Source organism: Solanum verrucosum, unplaced genomic scaffold, assembly GCF_900185275.1.
Source record: "Solanum verrucosum unplaced genomic scaffold, falcon-dt-bn FXZP01000060.1, whole genome shotgun sequence".
NCBI classification, from domain to species: Eukaryota; Viridiplantae; Streptophyta; class Magnoliopsida; order Solanales; family Solanaceae; genus Solanum; species Solanum verrucosum.
The window spans coordinates 3,580,493-3,603,868 of record NW_026020129.1 but is presented as its reverse complement, the minus strand read 5'-3'; the positions used below and the strand labels follow the sequence as shown (position 1 = coordinate 3,603,868).

General features: G+C 37.4%; 4 protein-coding genes across 6 annotated transcripts in view; 1 reads left to right on the top strand and 3 right to left on the bottom strand.

The window, feature by feature from the left end:
* The window catches only part of LOC125826461 (60S ribosomal protein L13-1), a 196,701-nt gene that overhangs the window by 60,941 nt on the left and 112,384 nt on the right, over window positions 1-23,376 (top strand). The gene's annotated exons all lie outside the window — the stretch shown is intronic.
* Window positions 289-4,384, bottom strand: LOC125826446 (replication protein A 70 kDa DNA-binding subunit A). The gene is made up of 2 exons (XM_049505776.1): window positions 3,973-4,384; window positions 289-3,035 (listed from the first exon to the last, which is right to left on the bottom strand). The coding sequence occupies exons 1-2, from the start codon at window positions 4,257-4,259 to the stop codon at window positions 617-619; spliced, it is 2,706 nt and encodes a 901-aa protein (XP_049361733.1). The 5' UTR covers window positions 4,260-4,384; the 3' UTR covers window positions 289-616.
* LOC125826444 (RNA-dependent RNA polymerase 6-like) lies at window positions 6,117-12,003 on the bottom strand. The gene is given in 5 exon segments (XM_049505773.1): window positions 6,117-6,767; window positions 6,770-7,040; window positions 7,502-10,282; window positions 11,140-11,189; window positions 11,915-12,003. Coding segments are annotated over 3 exon segments (3,573 nt in total). The 5' UTR covers window positions 10,220-10,282; window positions 11,140-11,189; window positions 11,915-12,003; the 3' UTR covers window positions 6,117-6,183.
* Window positions 11,830-21,894, bottom strand: LOC125826449 (butanoate--CoA ligase AAE1-like). The gene is given in 3 exon segments (XM_049505780.1): window positions 11,830-12,087; window positions 12,089-13,519; window positions 21,628-21,894. Coding segments are annotated over 3 exon segments (1,671 nt in total). The 5' UTR covers window positions 21,826-21,894; the 3' UTR covers window positions 11,830-12,045.

Here is a 23,376-nt window from a genome sequence, read left to right as displayed (position 1 = left end):
TGTGGACATAGAATTCATAATTTTGAAAGAGAAAAATCATTGTGGTTTCAATAGACATAAATTTGATTAGAGTTCAGGTGATAAAACTTCAAGTCTAGGGATCTAGATGAAAAATTATAACAGAAGTACTTCATTCACGTACCCAAGCCTAAAACACAACATTTATTTTGAATAGGAGGGGTTATTACGTATTCAAGACGTGCATAGTGAATAATAAAGATGACATGCGACAGATTAAAAAGATGTGACAACATACACATGTTAGTCTAAACTGTAACACAGGAGTTTTTATCTTAAAAGGTCGAAACCACAAAGAAAGATTACCTAAAAGAACTCAAAAAAAGGAAGACGAAAAGAGATGATAATGCAAGACTATAATTTACAAGGAAAGAACAACGAAATGTCACTCCTCAAAACAAGGACGACAAGACTTGTAGTGCACTCTCGTCCAGGAACAGTGACGCATAATTTAATCCCCATGCGACCACTGTACAGAAAGGTAAAACGCAAGCCCTCAAGAAGCTTTCTCAAAAGCAGAACATGAGCCATGATGAGCCACTAAGAGAAGACATCTAAACCTCTGTACAGGACAACTTTATGCGCTCAAAAAGGTTCATCAAAAACCACCGACGTGTTGCCTTGGAGTATTCCCGTATCTTCCTGATGTCATGTTATTGGCAGCAGGTGCATTGCTTACACCTGGGCAATCTCTTGCCCAATGTCCATACTGATGGCATTTATAACACTCACCACCACCACCACCACTGCTCATCCCTGAAGTTGCCCTATTGCCAAAACCACCTCCATATGCCTGGCTCTGACCACTCATCATGCTTGGACAGTTTGAAGCACTATGACCTGTTCCACCACAACTATTACAGCTCATATACATGCCTGTAGAAGAGCCAGTCGGAGCATTTTGTGTTCCAGTAGGCTGATTTCCATATGGACCTTGCCGATTTCCCTGCAGTCCACTTTCTCTGCTGATACTGCCTGCAGTAGAGCCAGGCGGAGCGAACTGTGAGCCAGTAAGCTGATTCCCATATGGACCTTGCCGATTTCCCTGCAGTCCACTATCTCTGCTGATACCGCTATGGCTGCCACCATAACTTGCAACAGGGCTCATTGGTTCTTTGCGTTTATTCCCAACTCCAGTATTATTAAACCCTGAATTCGGAGTTGCATCATCTGTCTTAGGAGGTAAAGTGCTGGATTCCTGCCCATTAATCTTGTTTATCAGGTCGAACAGAAACCTGGTCTCTGGTTGGAAGTTCAGCTTCTCAGCTTTGACCATTGTTGACTTAACACGCTGCTCATCACTATACATCTCTTCTTTCACTTTCAATTTAAATATAAACTGGTTGAATAACACATTACGCATGATTTCTGCAAACCTATCATCATCCTGCTCCTCATATTTTAAGAAATACAATTCTTTTGCAGATACACCCATTATCTGGTCACCACATTCTTGAAATGCAGTAACCCATGTTAAGCCAGTATGGTCCTGAATCTGGAACTGAAGAATGTACCTATATTCACATTCATCAACAGTCTGATCACACCTGTCACACCGCCATTTCCCATCCCCATTATTTGTCACTTTTTTGTTGCACTGTCTATCTCCTATCATGAGGGGACATGCAGTATAGCAAAAATTATCAACCTTTATAAATGTAACACTGGCACTTATAGTGATCCAATCTGGTTTCTCAGAAGTGCCTAACTTCTCATCTTTGATTTGAGATATAGTCTTCCGCACATCTGTCCGACCAATACTGCTCACTTCTCGTGACAATGACATAGATGGCGTGTTCTTTCCCTCCCTTTCAAACCATGCCTTCGTTTTCAGAGCTTCAGGAAAATCTGGTTCTATAAACAACTTGCTTGTAGATATAGTACCTATAGATTTGCCATTAAAATCATTTACTCTACCAGCTTTAACTGCCAAGACAGGGAAAGCCCCAGAATCACAGAGACTCTGAAGTGTTTGACCTTCTGCATTGCAGAAATTTGCCCACAAAGTTACTTCAACACTTCTACCAGACATGTCCTTCAGCTGGAGGACTCTCTTCTGAGTTTCTGTACCATTTTTCCTCATTATTGAACTAGATGGACTTATTGAAGACACCACACCAATCACATCTATCACATTGTTGTTCTCCATGGCTTCAATGTCACTGATTGGCCGAAAATGAAATTGCTGCTGAGGAATAGCCCTGTCATCCTCAAAACAAGGTTGAACTACAGATGTGCTCTCGAGCATAATTTCATGGTCATTTGGAAGGTGATTGTAATTTTTCTGAGCTGGTTTCAAGCTTCCTTTTGAAATTTGATACACTCTACCTGGCTCAATCTGGTCATAAAATTGGTCAGCTACAGAGTTAAAACAAGTCACCCTTATTTCTCCTCCATCAGAATCAAGAAGATCAAAAGAGAATACTTTTCCATCACCCCTTTGATTGTTGTAGTGTCTGAGTTCCGTCTTTGCGGTTACCCTGGCCTTGATAGTCCACCGACCCTGATATGGATTGAGAGCAGCAATTGGAATAATCCTTGGAGGTGCTTCATTCTTGGCTACAGGTCCTCTGTTGGAGTACATTGGTGATGGCTGCTGATAAGAAGACTGAGGAGGCTGTTGATAAGAAGGCTGAGGTGGACGCACATAATTCATTGGAGCCCGTGAAATTGCAGGACCAGATTCTGCTCTGGGGTAAAGAGGTGCACCTGAACTATATCGTCCAGAGTCAGTATTCCCAACAGAGGCAGTATTGTAAACACTGCTACGGTTCATCTCTGGAGATTGCATTCCTCCTGACATATTTGGTCTTGGAGTTGAGCCTGAAGTAGCGGAAAGAGAAGCAAATGATTGGGGGTTTACACTTACACCACCTAATTGATTGGTGGAAGGCTGCAGCAGGGCAGCTGGTCGTGGCACCGAAGGGACACTACCATCAGTTCTGACATAATGCTTTGGGTCTCCAATTTGATCACACGTCTCAAGTAAAATATCTAATTCAATAATAATGATGATCCTGTTTGAAGAATTAGACAATGAATATCAATAAATTTTTAAACTAAAAGTATGATTCATAAACATTTACGAAACGTGAAATACATAAAACACATATATATGTAGGTTCTTCATTGGAAATTATAGCTGGAAATTACTGACATGGTAAGCTGTTTGCTAATTATCTTTTCAAAGAACCAGTCTTGGGAAAGCTCATCATACAAAAGTGTCAAGACACTCACCTTAAGAGGAAGAAACTTAGCAATTAGGGTCTAACCATACATTGTGCTCCCAATCAAAGAGTCTTTGCAGTTCATGAAACCAAAATGATAATCCAGAAACATACAGATTTGCAGTCCTAAGTCCTAACTGAATAGCACTAAACTGTTAATTTAGATAAACGCCTATCTAATAACCCACACAGTTGCAATCATGACTGCAAAAGCAGAAGTTTGCTAATTCGGAAAAAGCCTATCTACAAACCTAAAATAAATGTAAAACCAACTGCAGGAGCAAACCACTGGCATTTAAGGAACCCTGTCATAATAGGAAAAGGTTTTCATACATACAGAAACTTAAACCCAAGTTGAGCACAAGATGAGAGGTATGAAATAATATCTGTAACATACATGCTATCATCTTTGCGTCAATTGATCACCATCAACAGTCCAGAAAAAAGAAATCCAGAACTCCCCAGGTAATGGAATTTCACAATTTTTACAGACATAACATTTGCTTTGAGCGTGCAAATGACAACAGCAATCAACAAGTAAAAAAAGTACTTTAAACAATTGATTTTTTCTCAAAAAACACAAACATAAAACAGCACGGCAAAGCATCTCAATGAAAAAATTCACTCAAGGTGCACACATGCAATCCAAGATTTCAATAATTATACCATTACTAGTCCACGTAATAACAAAATTAAGAGTAATTGAAAGGGAATCAGGAATCATTACACTCGATTCTGGATGACATTACGAACGAACTCTTTCATCTGAATAATAGTTCCTTTCCGAATCTGTTGAGACCGAATTAGATCGTTCTTCTGCGTAGCTAACATCCCTTGCTGAATATGCGTTCCGTCCGATATCAAAATCCGGTATCGTTCATTATTGTTAGTCTGGTTCTGAGTATTCACCAACCGAACATCCGTGATCTGTAGCACCGGTTTAAACTCCTCGGGATGCCCTTCTCCGATCGATAGCATCTCTATTGCTCCTTCCGTCAAGTTAATCGGCGGCATTTTTCCGGCGAATTGCGACGGTTTTTTTTCTCGAGAAAGTGCGAGAGTGAGAGTGGGGGAAAGTGAAAGGAGAAGAGGTTTTCAAAACCCTAAAAAGAGGAAGCGGGATAAAACTAAGCGGGCGCGAAAACGAAAATAAGGAAAAAAAGATATTTATTACTATTTTGTGATTTGTGTGAAATGACAGAAGTGGCCTTTTGTTCGGTTTCTCGAGAATTCCAAGGGAAGTTTTGTGGATTTTTTTGGTAGAAGGTTCTAAAGAATGGAGTAATTGCGAAGAGCCCCGCTAAAGTTTTTTGATGTGAATGATTCAGACCACCAAGTTTTAAAACGAAGCAATTGAACCACACAAATTAATTTTTAACTATATCTTTGACATTAAAAAATAGTTCTTTTTTTAATATTGTTGAATTCTAAAAAAAAAACATCAAATACACATGAGTAAGGTAGAACCTGTTTGAATTAACTTATTTTTTAGAAAAAATTAAGTATGATTAAGAAATGATTTTAAGCACATGTTTTTGAGCTAATTGTAACAAAAAAAGGCTTAAAGTCATAGATTAGGATTCTTAATTGTGACCTATACTTATAAGTCGCATTGGCCTTCTTGATCATAGTGATTGACTGGTTGAGGATTTTTCTCCTGAGCCATTAGGTCCAAGGTTTAAGGCTGGTAAATAGAAGAAAATCAATGATACAAGTATTCTAAAATACATTTTGAAAAAAAAGGAAATCTTAGTAGCTTAGTAACCTAAACTCCTACCTTGTTGGTAAGGTTCAACTCCCCACATTGTAATCTTCTTGCACCTTCTAAGTCCATCCAAACAAACTCTTAGGGATCGTTTGATTGGAAACAAGTTATCCCAAAATAAATTACCAAAGAATAAGTCATTCCATCATGTTTATGCATATGTGATAACTTATCCTATCACTAAGGAAATGGTGGAATAAATAATTTCAGGACTACCTAATACCTTCAACCAAACGTATGATAAAATAGTCTTGCAGTTTATCATTGAGATTATTATACCATATACCTCACACATTTTGACTCTTTAGTAAATTATACTTTGTATTTATTATTTTCTTAATAAACGTAAAAGAGTTTAAGCGATGACTAAAATGACAAAGACCAAAATAATAAATAACGACTGAGGAAACAAATATACTAGTGGAGATAATTAGCATAATACTACTGTGTATAAATGGGATAACAATGAGACATGAATGAGCGAATTTAAGACTATGTGAGGCGGGGCAGTTTCTAAGCTAGTGTTGGGCAGGGAAACGTCTTAATTTTTTTAAAATTATGCGGGTGCAGATTTCCTCCCTTCTTGTTCTACTGCTTCTTATTAAATATCAATAGTATTACTAGCTACCTTATTTACAGTATATATATTAAAGAACTTCTTTTTAAGCCAAAAAAAATAAATGTACCAAATTCATTACTAGCTAATTTCAGATCAAACAGGCTCTCTCTTTTTCATTATTCATTACTATATTCTAGCTAATTATTACAATATCTTTTTATTTATATTTGTAGAAATAGAAAACAAAAAAGGATGGATATGATATGTAAGTAATATGAGAGGATGATAGATATATAATATTACTTTACGTATGTAGCAGTACTAACCTAAGTGGGGCGGAGCAGAGCGGGTTAAAAGTAGAAAAAAAAAAGAAATGTAGGGTGGAGCTGGAGCAGGTTGAAAATTTTGTGGGTTGGACTAAATCCGCCCCACCCCGCACCGCTCTATTGTCATCCCTCCTAGTATAAGACTTCTTTAATAGCATAAGAATATATTTATAACTAACAGCATGCGTAATAAGCATTGATCTTCACATATATGATTTTTTGTCACAAATGTGATCTTCACAAACCAAGTATTGATAATGGCAGAGTGGCCTTACAGCCAAATGGTTGTTATATCTTGTCAACAAGATACCTTCCAAGAGAATCGATACGCTTGGTAGAGTCGGAATGCTGCATTCCCCTTTGTCTAATCTTAATTCGAGCAAGGTAATCTGCTGCAATCCATGCAAAACTTAACATAACAGTATTTGAGACAACATCAGTCTTTTGCAACTCCAGTACTGTTCTAGTCACCCAATGAGGATGGTAGGTAACCCGATACCATGCAGACGCCTTTGTTTCATACATATCGTTCTTCTCATCAATGGAAAGTTGATCAAAATCAGGATCCATATGCTCGAAAACATTCCTGAACTCCTTCCTCAGCGCATTATATGCATGCTTCAGCCTCTCTTTTAATTCCCCTTGCTTCTTTGAATTGTGCTTTGCCATGGACCATATATGTCCAGTAACCACCTCTTCCCCCCCGTTAACTTGGTATTGTCCTAAAAGTCCATTCAACTGACTATCATAAGAACATTTGTGATTCCATGCTTCAGCTATGAAATCTTCGTATCCTGGGATCTCAAGATTAGTATCATATGGGATGTCTTCAGGGACAAACTCAAGTCCAGTAAATTCTCCCTGAGATAAAACATTAATTTGCCCAAAATTTTCTCGGAGTTGTATGACTGGAATTCCTCTTTCCCCATGAAGTCAGGATAGTGTTTTGGTCTGAGGTTATAAGGCATGCTGACAAGTTTTCCAGTTTTGGGGAAATCAACGGCTATAGCAGCAAGCTCTGCCAATTTAAGGCACTTCTCATCCAAAGCTCCAAGTTCACTGAGGTCAGCATGAACCACATGCGCATTGCAGATTTCTCCTAGGCTCTCTTGAACCATGTTCTTTGAGAAAAAATCTATTATGTCCTGTAAATAAAGAAAAAGATAGTTAAAATACAAAAGAATGCTAGGCAACCAGTTGAATGATCCAACAGATAACAAGTGCAAAATCTGTTGGATATACCCAGACACCACAAATGGTCACAAATATTTTGAGCCATGGAGACTCTCTCCCTCTTCTATTACAAAACAAAGGCAAATACAAAATCAGAGAAGCATTAACTTGGGAGTTGGGGTGCATAATACAAGAAAAGTGAGCAACAAGTATCTTACTAAAACAACAAAACTCAAGACAGTTGTTAAAAGATAAATATAAGCTAAAGAACAAGTAATGGTAGCGTTTCAAGAAGGCCTATAATTATCTCATCAGTATTCTATCCAAGTGAACATTAGGCTGTAACAAATTTATACAGATCTGGAAAAGCTAACCAAATATAGGAAGATATGAATCAAACATGCAGGAAATATTATTATAGTTGAGTAGTTACCTCATGTTCAACATGACGATCCAACTGTTTAACTTCTGCAGGAGCATAGTCCATTGGCATCCAGCTTTTCTTACTGGGTGGGATGAGATTTTTATCCCAAGCCACAAAGTAGAGGTCACCGTCAAGGTCACTCCCTGATGCTTCATCTGGATGTGGCCTATCCCCCTTCTGAGGGAAGACCAGACAATCATAGAGATGGTGTAAACCAGGAACATCTACAGCCTCCAGAATCCTCACATCCCCGGGATGAAGACACGGGTTCTTTGCAATTATAACAAGGCCCTTTATTACTTGAAGATTTTTCTTGATATCAGAAAAATTTGGACCATCCTTAACAAAGCAATTCTCCAAAGAAGGGCTTGACACTTGAATAAAGCATTTGCCTTGCTCAAGTTCACCTAATTCATCCAAACAGCCCATCAACCACCTTCCGGAAGGAACAAATATCCTTGCCTTATTCCTGAGGTCGCCAAGTTGAGCAGCTCTAATGCTAGACAACATCCCTCTTAAATGAGGCTCACTTTGAGGTTTAAACCCCACACTCAACATTATAGCTGCAGTATTTCCTGCCTCAGCACATGAACCTGTAATGATATCAAAAGCCACATCCGAATCCACAAGTATTTTATCCAACCTTGATAACATTTCTTTCTGCATTTCCCAAAATATTTCTTCTTTAACCTTCAAAGATGAGAGCAGGGTTATTATTTGCCGGTTCAAAAAACCAGGTTGTAATCTCGTCCAAGAGCAAATTTCAAGGATAGTGTGATTTGAGTCAAATATCTTCATACTTGGTCTCACAGAAAGACGGATGCCATCATTCTTTGCTGGCCAACATGCAACAACACCTTTACAACCAGCATACCTTATCTGATAAGCACAAGGAGGATTGACACTTAATTGCAACTTCTCTGCAACTTCTATAGCTAGATCTGCTGATATCATGCCGATTCCATCAGAGAAAATATACCCATTTCTTTCTATATCTGGAAGCTTGGAGTTAACCTCGCTTGGAAAGATTTCCACTGTTGCATAGGTTGATGAAAAGCACTGCCCCATCCTAGCAGCATATTTTGCAACATTCTTGTTACTGAACCTCCCCATCCAGCTTATGATGCTGGGCACACTAATTTTCGGGTGTTCTGCAAAAAACCAGGCAGAACGATCCCTCAGCTGGTTAGCTGAGAATGCCAGAAAAGAGTACCTGCGACCACACAGGTAAAATCCTTGACTCAGCATAGTTTTCACCCTTTGGAAGATAGCAGTTTTCTGGGGATTAGATTTTGACGTAATTTCTCTCACGATGGTGGAAGCATAGTACGTCAGCACATTCCTATTCAAGTTCCACATGCCCTCGTCCATGAAAGTAACTCGCAAAAATCGATCTGCGACATGTTTATAGTTCCTGAGGACTCTATTCGACAGCTCCACGGTCGGTGGAAGACAATATGCTTTGGTTGGGGTGATAACCAACCTCCTAACCTCTACAACATCATCAGACTCTTCAGTTCTCTTGAGAAGGTTAAGTTTATTCCACAGCCATGTCTGGATGTGTTCTAACTTCTTAACAGCGTCATTGACAGGCCTTTTGAAGGAAAATATGTGCTTCAGTGCAGCTACATTAATCCCCTCCGGATGCTTATTAAGCAAAGTAAAGAAATCATTGGTCATCTGATGCTGATTAATAATGCCTTTGTGCAAAACCGCATTTACCAGAAACAAGACCTTAAAGCTTATACCTCCATGGTTTTGGATGCAGAAGAAAGGTTCTGGCATGGGCACACCAAAATCAGGTTCATTTCTCACCCGGAGCCTTTGGTTACATGGTTCTACCACGGGCACCCTACTTTCACGAAAAAATTTCTTGGCCTTCCCAAAGTTAGGACCATTGCGAGGCCGAATTGAGATACGATAGGTATTAAACCGACCAATGGCTCCGCTACATGTAATGTCTGTAGTTCGGATCCATTGATCATCATCGTCTAATAAGTCAAATGCTACTGATTCTTCAACATCATCATCTGCAGTTCTATAGAAAACCAATGGAGATGAAGCCAGCTGCAATAATATTACCAAAGATGCAAAGTCTTTACATTCCTTTATCTCATTGATTTCCCTCGTCAAAAACTGAATCTTGAAATTGCATTTTATAACAGCCTGTCTTGCTTCACTCTGGAAAGAGAAAACAGTATTCTTTGTGAAAAGTATTTTGCATGTCCCATCAAATCGATCCACAAGAAAGTTCACACCAGTAAGAGGTCCCCTCCAACCAACCACAAAGTCATCATTACTAACCAGTCCTCCAATTTCTACATTAACATCTGAAAACTTTAAGGGCATCTCATCTATTCTCCTCTTATCCAAACAATGGGGATTCCCAGGACCCAAACTAACCTTCAAAGGCTTCCCTCCTAATATTAGTTCATTACGCCCAGCAGCAGCAAGAGCATAATTTGCAGACCCTGAAGATGCAAAATGAACGAATGCATGAGGTTCCACTCTTATGTAATCGTTCATTCTTTGCACGCTCTCTTCATCAATGTGATAAGTTGGGTAAGATTTAGGAGGAGTGGACGAAGTCTTTAATCTACACCTCAACACTTGTCCAACTTGTTCTTCCAGGTATTCTGAAAGCATTTTCGCATTGACATCATTGTCGAACCCACCAACACTAATTTGAGTCACTACGATATTCATATCAGAATCCTCTGATTCCATCTTTTTCTCTAAGGATTCACAAGTACTTCTGGACTCGCTTATTCACACAACCTCCAAATTCACCTGTTACATGACCCAATATTTGTGAATAAAGTGAAACAACATAACAAATCTTATAGAATGGACAATGTATGAGGCAACAAATATTCAATTATTTATAGAACGAGTTATGATGAGAGCCAACAGAGAATAACATTAAAGCAACCTCAACTTGAATTCACTCTTAACATCGATCTATCCAGCCATAAAAACTAAAAAATCTCGAAGATTTGAGACTAACCAGCATTTCAGAAAACAAAAAATTAAATGAAATGTATAAGCTACCCACATTACAAACTTTTTTAGGAAACCCATAAAGTGCTTTCAACAATTTCAGCACACTAATCCTAGTTCACCTCTAAACTCAGAAACATGATCAGAGGCAGAAGAACTCACATGAAAGAAATGAGGGAGAAGTTTGCAAAATAAGGTTTGGGTCTAACTCACACCGTCACGCCGCCTTATAAGTGGATCATCCATGAAAGAAATGAGGGAGAAGTTTGCAAAATTAGGTTTGGGTCTAACTCACATCGTCACGCCGCCTTATAAGTGGACTATCCATCTCATTAACCACCGATGTGTGATCTTTTTCATTCTTTTAACAAAGTTTTACTTTTACTTCCAAAAATAGCTAAAATCAGTTCCACTTCTCTGATTCACCAACTTTTAAATAAAAAAACCTCAAAACGAATATTCAGAACAAACTGCATTATTAGCTATATATCAAGATCAAACAGGAACAGTTGTGAGGAATGAAGAAAACCCACAAAGATTACTTAAACATAAACACAAAAACTTAAATGTGAGTATCAAAAAATCATCATGAAACACCACATTTTCTGAATAATTTTTGAAGTTTTAGAAAAGCAAAAAAGACTTACAAAAGAATTCTAGCTTCTGCTTTGCTTGTTTTGGGTGAAATTTTTGAGAGCTTTTCCACAGGCACGCAAACTAACAGAGAGCATAGTAGTGAGTGTCGATATGAGTCTAGTCAATTTTGGCAGAAGGAAGCAAAAAGTATACTGTGTTAATGACAAGAAACAAAATCTATACTAAATATTCTCTCCATTTCTTTATAATACTATGACGCCGTTTGGACGTGATTTGAAATTATTAATTTACGATGTCGTTTTGATAAATAATGACTATGATCATACCTGTGTCAATATCATAATGATTCATGCGTTGAATCAAAAGGTTAAAGATAGAAAGTTGGTGTGATGTTTGCATGGGCACTTTAAATGGAAATATTTTGTTATTGTTCTATAGTACGAGCCTCATACAAAGATGTGCTTCTTTAGTATGAGATATCTTATCAAAGTTATTTTGATTTTTTTAGGACAACAAAGTCATCCAACTATTACATTTTAACTCAAAAAATACCAAGCACATATTTAGTATATCATCTCACATTAAAATCTAATTTTTTAATGATATAATACATATAACCATGATCCTACTCATCTAACTAAGGAGATGTAATAAATGAAAGAACTCAAAAATAGTGCAGTCAACAAATAACTGTAAACAAAGGAGAAGTAATAAATGAAAGAACTCAAAGATATATTAGAGAGAAACAGAGCTTTTTTATTATTATTAATCTGTTGTCTGATGATTATAAAGCATCATGAATTCAATACAGTAAATAATAATAACCTTTTTTCAAAAGGTCAAGTTCATCTATTGTTCTGCTGAACTAATCTTATTAATGCAATATGATTAAACTTATGTCTAGAACAATAAAAGCGTGTTTCACTAAGCAAGCTCCATTTCAACACCACAATTCATTATAGTTTGCTAGCTTTCGAAACACTTCCCATGGCTTTGGACTCTCTGTCTCAGAACAAACTTTTGAATCTTTCCTGTTGAAGTTGTTGGCAGGTCATCAAAAATTACTGTCCTAGGAGCCATGTAATGCGGCAAACGATCACGACAATGCTTGATGATCTCATCAGCACTTGCATTGCATCCATTCTTCAGTTTGACAAATGCGCAGGGTGTCTCACCCCAGTGATCATCTGGTCTTCCCACTACAGCAGCTTCAAGAACAGATGGATGGCTAAAGATTACAGACTCCACTTCGATTGTACTAATGTTTTCTCCACCGGAAATAATGATGTCCTTTGAACGATCCTTTAATTCTATGTAACCATCAGGATGCTTCACTGCTAAATCCCCGCTTCGAAACCAACCCCCTCTAAAAGCATCTTCTGTAGCTTTGCGATCTTTTAAGTAACCATTCATTACTGTGCTTCCTCTAATCATCACCTCACCCATTGTTTTTGCATCTGAGGGTACACTCTTCATTGATTCAGAATCCTTTACGTCTACATCCTCCAAGCCAAGATGGTTCACTCCTTGACGAGCATGAATATTAGCCTGCTCATCAGGTGATAGAGAGTTCCACTCTGGTTTCCAAATGCAAACAGTTGCTGGACCATAGGTTTCCGTAAGACCATATCCGTGAGTAACATTAAAACCGAGCTCTTTCATCTTAAGTAGAACTTGAGGAGGAGGTGGGGCACCACCTGTCATAACGTTAACTGTCCTTGAGAGTGGTCTTTGGACACTTCGTGGCGCATTTATTATCATGTTCAAAACCGTAGGTGCACCAGCCATGTGAGTCACTTGGTGCTGAGTTATGCTGTCAAAAATCCCTTTTTCGGTTACGTTTCTCAGGCAAATGTTTGTACCACCCTGTGCTGCCACAGTCCAAGTAAGACACCATCCATTGCAATGAAACATGGGAAGGGTCCATAAATAGACAGGCATTGAAGTCATTTCAGCAAGAAGTGCTGCAGCCAGAGAATTAAGATATGCCCCTCTGTGACTATAAACGACCCCTTTTGGTCTCGATGTTGTCCCTGAGGTATAATTAAGAGCAATAGCATCCCATTCATCATTTGGCCAGACAATCTCAAAATCAGGTTCTCCATTAGCTAATAAGGACTCATACTTCAGATCTTTTGAAGCCAAGCTCCTATTATTATTATTCTGGCTGGATAACGGACTCTCTCTATCAGAGATCAAGATAAGATGCGGCAACTTTCTGCTTGCCTTAGATAGAATTTCTAATGCACCCTTAGCAACATCGAGCAACTGGTGATCTACAAATATGATTTTGGCCTCTGAGTGTCTAAGTAACACAGAGACCATTGCAGAATCATGACGTGTATTAAGTGCACAAAGAACTGCCCCAGCCATTGGTACTCCAAAGTGTAGCTCATACATTGCAGGAATATTTGGAGCCAAGGCAGCAACCTGCTCAGAAATTTAGCTAAACATAAGAGCAGTACCAATACAAAAGATGGTGATCTGAATAAGAACTAATTTCCTTCCTGCTAAAAATATAAAAATATCTAACTAAGTGATAGAGGAGGCAAATGCTTAATTGATTCCACGATATGTTATACTTTCAAACGTACTTGTGTTTCATGACTCATCACCGACACCTAAGTCTTAATGCCACATCTTTTATGTTTTTTCAACAAACCTTTTAAATAAAATTTTGTTGTCTTTAATCTGAGTGCATAATTTAATAACTGACCAGATCATCATTAATATAAAGGAAAGTGTAGGTACCGACTCAATGTGGACCTGTGTATGTATGTGGCATTGGTATATATACTTCTTCTTTTAATTTTCAGTGTATTTTGAAGAATTTCCATGAAGTAACCATGCCCATGTCATATCTTATTGATAAATGAGGATTTATGTAACAGTAAAATAAGACTAGTTTATCCTGCAAAGATTACTAAGGTTGTACATTGTTGCTTGAAAGATCTCAATAGTAGAAGCTGGACCAACAAAATTAAGGAGGAGGAGGGTGTCCTGTTATTGATTTTAAAGCAGCACATGGATTAAAGGCTAATTACTTCTTCATTACTGGAGAAGCTATCTAAACTTATTTGGTGAATAGTCCAGGACAAAAAGAGAACAACTCATGATAGATGTATTCAAAATAAAAAGGGAAAAATGACAAATATGCCCCTGAACTATCGTAAATGGTATGCAAATACCCTTCGTCATACTTTTGGGACTGGTGTCCTTGCCATCCAAAAACTAGAGCATATATGCCCTTCACTCTAACGGAAGACTAAATAGGGACACGTGGCACAATCTTATCTGTCGATCCAATATTTAATAAATGTCGGTCGGTGGATAAGATTATGACACGTGTATGTCCGTTAGTATAAAGGGTATATATGCTCTAGTTTTTGGACGGCAGGGGCACCAATGTCTCAAAAGTATGACGGAGGGTATCTGCATACCATTTACGATAGTTCGGGGGTATATTTGTCCTTTTTCCCAAATAAAAAAGAGAAGTCTTGTCCCCCCTAAGAGAAAGAAGAAAGAAAAAAAGCACAAAAATTTTGTGAAATGTAGAGGTACTCCGGAACTTTTCAAGTTGAATTCTTGAAATTGTTTCATTGTTTGAGAAACTTCATCGTGAGAAAAGTAAGTCTCTTAAAGCCAATAACTAGCATTTATCCTTCTGAGATTTCCCTGTCCTTCACCATCTGCTACATCGCCTTCAAAAAACCCTTTCCCAATAGTTCTAAAGAAGTGACATACATCAGATTGAGGGACTTGTATCTTTTTTTTGTTTACTTTTAGAAGTTTTTTCTCAATAGTTCTAAAGAAGTAGCATATATCATATTTCATATCTTAACTGCACTCTTACATTATGGAAAAAGATCAACACAAAGTAGGCCTTTATGCTTAACAGTTAACAGTGTCAACTAAGGAAAGAAATCGAGGTTGGCTACATTGCAAGCAAATAGTAAAAAGGAATTTAGGCCTAAAGATTCTTCTTATATTTTCATTGTCTTAAATAAGCTTATCCTGTTATCCATGCTCCATCCTGAAAAATTGGTACTGCTTTGATTAATCTGGTCACTTCCTCTATATATCATATACCAAAAAAAATGGTTCTCAAATAATTTGATTTGTTTAGTGTAAAAGACAAAGTTACATTACCTAAAACATAATTTCTTAAAATAAGAAACATGACTATTCAGCCTGCACCAGAAATTGACAACTATAAAAGGTGAGACCAGCCCGGTGAACTAAGATTCTGTCAAGAGTACTGCTCAAGAGAGCTAATCATCATCCATGGATGTAATTCACGAGGAAGAGATCAGAGAAGAGAGGAATTTGGGGAAAATCTCTGAACTGATATCCATTCATGAGCTCATGTGTATTTATATAAGGGAAAGACAAAATATCTAACTAATCTATACAACTGGCATACTAACATAATTCAGGCTAAGCTAGGGTAAGCTAACAAACTGATCTGACTGGCTAGGCTAACTAACTAATCAAATCCGTTAACTAACAGATATTATAATTAGCTAATCTTAATACCCCCCCCCCCCCTTCAAGTTGGAGGTGTGGAGAACACTGACAACTTGTTCAAAGCTTGCAGAATGTTTTATGCCAGACAGTGTCTTAGTCAAGATGTCTGCTAGTTGATTGTCTGAGCTTATGTGATGTAGTGGAATAAGTCCTGCCTGGAGTATATTCCTTACAAAGTGACAATCAACTTCAACGTGCTTGGTTCGCTCATGAAACATTGGATTTCTAGCAATGTGGGGGGCTGATTGACTGTTGCAATATACTTCAATGGGGGTTGGCAGTAGCACTGTAAGCTCTGTCAGCAATCTACTAAGCCAAACTAGTTCACCTGCAACTTTCCTCAAAGCTCTATACTCTGCCTCTGCTGAAGACAAGGATATAGTCTCTTGTTTCTTAGATTTCCAGCTAAGTGGGCTATTGCCTAACAATACAATATAACCACTTACTGACTTCTTGGAATCAGGGCATGCAGCCCAATCAGACTCACAATAGGCCTTGACATTGTATTTCTGGTCATGTGACTTGAAAATTCCTAAAGTGGGATCTGTCTTAAGATACCTCAATAGGTGGAATGTTGCTTGCAAGTGTGGTTCTCTGAGATCCTGCATGAATTGGCTAAGGTGTTGCACATTGTATGATATGTCCATTCTAGTGTTGATTAGGAAGTTCATTTTCCCAATGAGCTTTCCGTAAAACATAGGTTCTGACAATGGAGTTCCCTCTTTGGCATGGAATTTCACTGCAGGGTCTAGTGGAGATGTGCAGCTACTCATGCTTGCAACATTGTAGGTTTTCAACATGTCAAGAACAAACTTCCTTTGTGAAATGATGAGTTCATTCTCTTTATTGAGTACCTCCATCTCAAGAAAGTAGTGCAACTTTCCTAAGTCTTTAATCCTGAACTTATCATGTAGGAAGTTTTGAGCTCCTCAATTTCAGAAACACTTGTGCTAGTTAGAATAACATCATCTACATATACAACAATCAAAATAGTGGAATTTTCAGACTTCTTATGGAAAAGTGAGTAGTCATTCAATGAATGAGTATAACCTTTGGAGTACAAGGCTTCAACCAGCTTGGCATTGCACTGCCTATTGGCTTGCTTTAGACCATATAGGGATTTCTTCAACTTGCATACCATCCCTGGTTTAAGTACTACTAAACCTGGGGGCACCTCCATATACACCTCATCATGCAACTCACCATGGAGGAATGCATTGTTTACCAAGTTGGAAGATGCTCCAACCTTTCTTTATTGTCGTGGCTAACAAAGCCATCACAGTTGTCATCTTAATCACAGGTGAAACCGGTGAGAAGGTTTCTGCTTGTTGACTGTAGCCTTTCACCACAAGCCTTGCCTTAAACCTTTCAATAGTCCTATCAGCCTTATGTTTCACCTTGTACACCCACCTACACCCTATGGCTTTCTTGTCACTAGGCAAATCCACTAGATCCCAAGTATGGTTTGCATGCAATGCCTCAAACTCCTATGTCATGACTAGCAGACAGGGTTCATAGCAGCTTCCCCATATGAAGAGGGTTCATCATCACGACTGATATTTCTCACAAGTGTCTGACTCTCATGCTCCAGCACTTCGGGTGGTATGTGCTGGTGTTTGGAGAAGGCAGTATTGAGGCAAATATTTGTATTATGCAATTGACTAGGTGTATTGGTTAAAGTTTTAGGTAGGATGTAATCATGTAAGTATGTGGGCAGTTTGTGTGATCGCATGGAGTTGTAGGCTCAACTCTGAGAATATCATTAGGAGGCTGAGTGCCAGTATGGGAATCAACTAGATGATCAGGTGGGGTGTGAACTGGAGTGTCACTTGCATCAACTACATTGTTTTCAATACTTTGTATAATTTGTGGTCCAATTACAGTATTAACAGTGTCCATGAAAGGTATAGAATGTAGAACAGAAGGAAAAGAGGAGACATCAGAAACTACAGCAAAATGAAAGACAGTTTCTTTGAAGATTACATCTCTAGAGGTGTATTTTCTTTGTGGCCAGACTAAGGACTTTGTAACCTTTTGATCCAAAGGGATATCCTATGAAGATGTGGGGTGTGGTCCTAGCTTGGAATTTGTCTCTTTGAGACTTTGGAAAAGTGGGGTAACAAAGGCAACCAAAGGTTCTCATGTGAGAGTAGGATGGTTTGGATTTGTATAACAATTCATATGGACACTTTCCCTTGATGTGGGAGGTAGGGAGTCTATTGATGATGTATGTAGCACACAATACACTCTCCCCAGTACTTCAGTGGTAATTTGGATTGAAAAAGGAGTGCCCTAGCAGACTCTAGTAGATACTTGTGTTTCTTTCCACTACACCATTTTGTTGTGGTGTGTAGGGGCAGGTTTTTTTCATGGATAATTTCCTTTGATTAAAAAAAGAATGAAATTTCTGTGTTTACAAATTCAAGTCCAGTTCTGATTGTCCGGACACTGTATTAAACTGGTTTTCAATCATGGATATGAAGGTTTTGATAACAGCCAAGGTGCTACTCTTACAGGTCAGTAACTGAGTCCATGTACACCTACTATAGTCATCAACAAGGGTGATGAAATATCTATAGTTATCATGTGTGATCATGTGGTAGGGGCCCCAAAGGTTAGTGTAATAGCTGAAATATTTTGGTAGAGGTGTTAGTTCTATGGGGAAATGGTAGTCTTTCTTGCCTTGCCATTGGAAAAATACTACAGATGAAGGATTGTTTGGTGGAAATTTCCCTCATTTTCACAAAAGGCATATGTCCAAGTCTGTTATGCCATAACACATTCTCATCATCCCAAGTATGAGTCATTGAAGAAGCAGTTACATGAGGGTTTTTATTGCATGAAATACAATTCTGTACAATAGATGGTGCACAGTTATTCATGGTAAAGATGTTATCTACACTGGAAAGTTGGTGACTACAAGAGAAACATGAAAAGAAACAGATTTAGAAGTAGAGACAGTCGGACTTGAAATGTAACTAGGAATGGAAGTAGTTGAAGTAGCACACTTGGTCTCAGAATGATTGTTGTTCTTCAGACACTTGGTACATAGAAAATAGAGTCTATCCTTAGCTTCACCAATCTCCAGAGGCCTCTTCATTGAAGGGCCTGCAGAATGCATGAGGATTTAGTGAAAGAAAACACTCTCAGGTATAGATTTGGAAAGGCATTGAATAGAGACAAGGTTATACTTAAAACAAGGCACATACAATACTTTATGCAAAACAAAGTCTGATGCAAGTCTTACACTATCAGTTTGACTGACTTTTACTTTATAACCATTTGGCAAGGTGATCAATAGAGGGCAAGGGAGATAGGCAATATTGGTTAGTGATTTTATGTCAAAGGTCATATGGTTAGAGGTTCCTGAGTCTAGGATCCAAGAGTCAGTCTTGTTGTTGAAACGCCTGCAAAATAACTTACCAAAATCAACAGAGGAAGTACAAGCTATCAAACCTGCAAGGTTCACACTACCATTCACAAACTCCTTAGCATTGTCCCATGCTTCCCAGCTTGAAATTGTTGCAGCAATTCCACAAATTGCTCATATTGTTCTCTTGTTAGTTGGGGACCTGGTTCAACATATGTTCCCCTATGATCTTCACCTCATGTTGACATTACATCGGATGAAAAACCATGTACATCAACCATAAAGCCTTTACCTTTATTAAAATTTAAACCTGAAATTTTGATTGTTACTCATGTATCCATTTTGATTAGTGGCATTTGCATTTGAGTTTTGATGAGTGGTTCCTTGTGGATATCTATGTAATTTGTACCACTTGTCCTTGGTATGTCCTGGTTTCTTACAATAGTCACACACCATATGAGTCTTGTTCCCAGTGTAGGTGTTAAGTTGAAAGTAGTTAGTTCTAAAGTTGTTATTGCCTGCTGAGAGTAATTTTGTTGTGGAGGCCGAGAAGTGCTTGCAAGTACTGAACTATTCACACTAAAAAAGGCCGACTCTATTCCCTGAACTGCTTGCATTAAGAGATGCACTCTATGAACAGTTGACCACTAGGCTTAATTTCTCTCTGCTTTTCGTCCTGCACTAGCAATGAGAAAGTTTGTGCTAGGGATGGCAATGGATTCATCATGAGGATGTTTCCTCGAACTACAATGTAGACTTCGTTTAATCCCATAAGAAATTGAACTAGTCTCCTATCCTACACAGCTTTGAACACACTTCCTTAGCTCCACAGGCACAATTGCAACTATATGGAGTTTTAACATGCAATGTACTCAATTCCTCACATAGTCTCTTCATTCTAGTGTAGTAAGTTGTAATGTTTAATGTTCCTTGTGCCAGTTCATTGATCTCTCGTTGAACTTGATAAAGTTTTGCTCCGTTTGTCTGGTCATATCGATCTTCCAACTCTTTCCACAATTCAAATGAGTCATTCACAATTCCACACTATCTGCAATTTCCCTAGCAAGTGAATTGAGGATCCATGAGGTGACCATATCATCACACCTCTCCCATTTGACGAAAACGTGAAGTCCCTGGATCGGGCCTCTTGCATTCCCCATTTATGAAGCCTAATTTGTTCTTAACTGAGATGACTGTAAGAACACCTCTCTTCCACGATCTATAACCTACTCCATCAAAAGTAATTGGGACCAGTGATGCACCAGATAAAGGATGCATATACAAGGAGAACTAGTGTCCTCACCATCAACACCATTTGTTACTCTCAGGAGTGACATTCGATTGGGAACCAGTTTCAATCACCATTGTAAAATGCAATTCAGCAGCAATCAAAAACATACAAAATATGATTCGATGAACTCAACAATAAAGGAACAAAAGGAGCAGAAATTCAATACAGAAGTCGAATTGTCAAAAATTTCTGGAATCGGGATGAAGAACAGAGGAGTTGTGAATAGAAGAAGATGCATAAAAGCAATACGATTGACACCTCTGGCTCTGATACCATGTCAAGAGTACTGCACAAGAGAGTTAATCATCATCCATGGATCACGAGGAAGAGATCAGAGAAGAAGAAAGGAATTTGGGGAAAATCTCTTAATTGATTTCCGTTCATGAGCTCATATGTATTTATACAAAGGAAAGACAAAATATCTAACTAATCTATTTTTTTAATGACAAAAATATCTAACTAATCTATACAGCTGGCATATTAATAGAATTCAGGCTAAGCTAACCTAAGTTGTTCGGACTCTTCACTTTTGGTGCCGCACCCATGTCGACACGACATGGGTATGGGTGTGGGATCTGTGTCCGACTTGGTCAACCAATTTTTGGTACTTTGACCAAAATCAATGGGGAAAATTTGGACAGTTTTAATGCTTTCTGTAATCAATACAAAGCTAAGGTGAAATTGAAGAAAATGGAATACCTTTTATATAGAAATTTCTATCACTCATTTTCCTTTAATCTCATTTAGGAATCTCCACATAATATCTCATAATTTAGGTTTTATAACTCTATTTTTAGATATTTTAATTATTTTTAGGCGAATCCTGGCACCTGTATCCATACATGGATCTATATCCCCGAATCATGAAAATTAGATTATGAAGGATCCGACTTCTAGATCTGCACCCGAGTCCGAGCAACTTAGAAGCTAGCTAACTGATCTGACTGGCTGGACTAACTATCTAATTGAATCTGTTAACTAACTGATATTATAATTAGCTAATCTTAATAGATCCATTATGTGCGAGGTCAAGGGTCTATTGTACATAGCCTAGCACTGCATTTCTACAAGAGGTTGTTTCGCGTGACCTTCTAATGCATCCAAAAAATAATCTATATGGGTATTTCACTTTTCAAAGTCACCAACACTCACTTCTTTCTGTAGTAAAGAGAACTCACACCATACCACTAACAAAGACCATATATGAAGAAAAACTACTCCCTCCATCCCAATTTATAATTTACACAATTAAGTAATCTTTGAAGCTAAATATATAACAATTGAAATATTCAAAATTTAATAAAACAGTAATACTAACAACTAAGAAACAGGAGATCGAGAAAGACATACGACATCGCCACGAGAAATGCCCAGATGGGTAAGAGCAGAAGCAAGTCGGATACACCTTTGACGAGTTTCTCTCCAAGAATATTTGACATTTCCGTGAACAATAGAGAGCCTATCACTATAAACCTTTGCTGATCTTTCTAAGAAGCTAATTGGACTCAATGGCACGTAGTTCGCTGAGCATTTCACTGTGCCCTCCATTTGCAGGCTGGAAGATCGGCCGAAGGGCGGAGGAGTCTTCGCTGTCGCCGGAGTTTGGAGGAGGAATTAGGAGAAATATTTTATGGTGAAAGTCAAATGGTTCGGAAAATTAAGTTGTGTTAATGGAAACAAAATCTATTATGATGTAACTCATAAATTATGGTAGTTAAGAAGATCTAATATTATTTCCGTCCACTTTTAATTATAATAGTTTTTTTTTTCTTAAAATCAACTGATAATAATTTTGATTAACATTTTATAATGCATTTTTCATCATATTAATATGTAAAATATTGAAATTTATAATACTTTTCGTATATTTATTGTTTCACGGAAATCACCTCTAACTCATAATTTATTGTAGTAAATTAGTGATAAGAATGTTACTCCTCCATTCCTTTTTCACGGGAATCACCTCTAACTCATAAATTATGGTAGTGAATTAATGATAAGAATGTTACTCCTCCATTCCTTTGTATAGTTTAAGTTTCAAGAGTTAAATTATATGAAATTTGACTATATTTTAAGAGGTATTTTTTATTAGTTATTATATTGATATGGATTTTAAAAAATAATTTATAATATTTTTTATAATTTTTAAATATTTATTTTTTAAAAATATTATATTAATATAATTTAATAGTCAAAAATTAACTATTAGATGTGACAACTAAAAAAGAATAGTGGGAATATAAAAAGTCAAACACGTGATATAAAGAATATGAATAATTTTTTAATCATTAATCCGTCTTGCTAATCAATATCCTAATTCATATCAAACATTAGACATGTTGACGTGGCGCTATTTGAGGCCAAGAAACCTATTTATCTATTTTATTTTATTTTGAATATTTTTTATATATTATGCCTATCAGTTAATTATTTTCTCCATCTTATTAAATATCTAATGATAACAGTAACTACATTAATTTTCCTCTCCCAATTAACAACCCTTGCCTTTTTCATTGCAACAGCCAATTATGACACGTCAATTGGCCTTCTCTCAAACCCAAACATTTAGCTGATTAATTTGATAACCGTCTACCCTTTCATCTTCGACTAATAATGATTATTGTATTTAATTGTAATACTAAATTATCCGGGTTTTTTAAGAGTAGTATTTAATTGTTTGTATACATTTTGGATACTAAATTTTCAAAATTGAAATTCATAGCAATATTCTACAAATTGCTAAAAAAAAACTAAAAAGTTCATATGCAATCCGACCTCCAATAGTTTTTCTTGGATCTCTGAAAATGAAGAATATTTCGTCTAAATAAGAGGTTAGTAGAGTGGATCAGACAACAATATTTTCTCAGAGATGATTTTTCAGAGTATTTCATTTTTCTTGGATCTCTGAAAATTAAGGTCATAATGAATTGATATTAGACATGTTGATGAGGCGCTCTCCAAGACCAAGAAACCTATTTTATCTATTTTCTCATAATGAATTGATAGAAGGAGAGTCAAAAGGTGACGTGAAAAATGGTTGATAGTTTGATAAAGCTATTTCGCATAAAAGCTCTTCTTATTTTAAATTCTTTTTTGTTT

Bases quoted from the DNA above. Each gene is read 5' to 3' on its own strand.
- LOC125826446 (XM_049505776.1), bottom strand. From the start codon at position 4,259: ATGCCGCCGATTAACTTGACGGAAGGAGCAATAGAGATGCTATCGATC. The intron at 3,036-3,972 runs GTAATGATTCCT...TTCTTCAAACAG, and splicing joins AATGTCATCCAGAATCGAGT to GATCATCATTATTATTGAAT.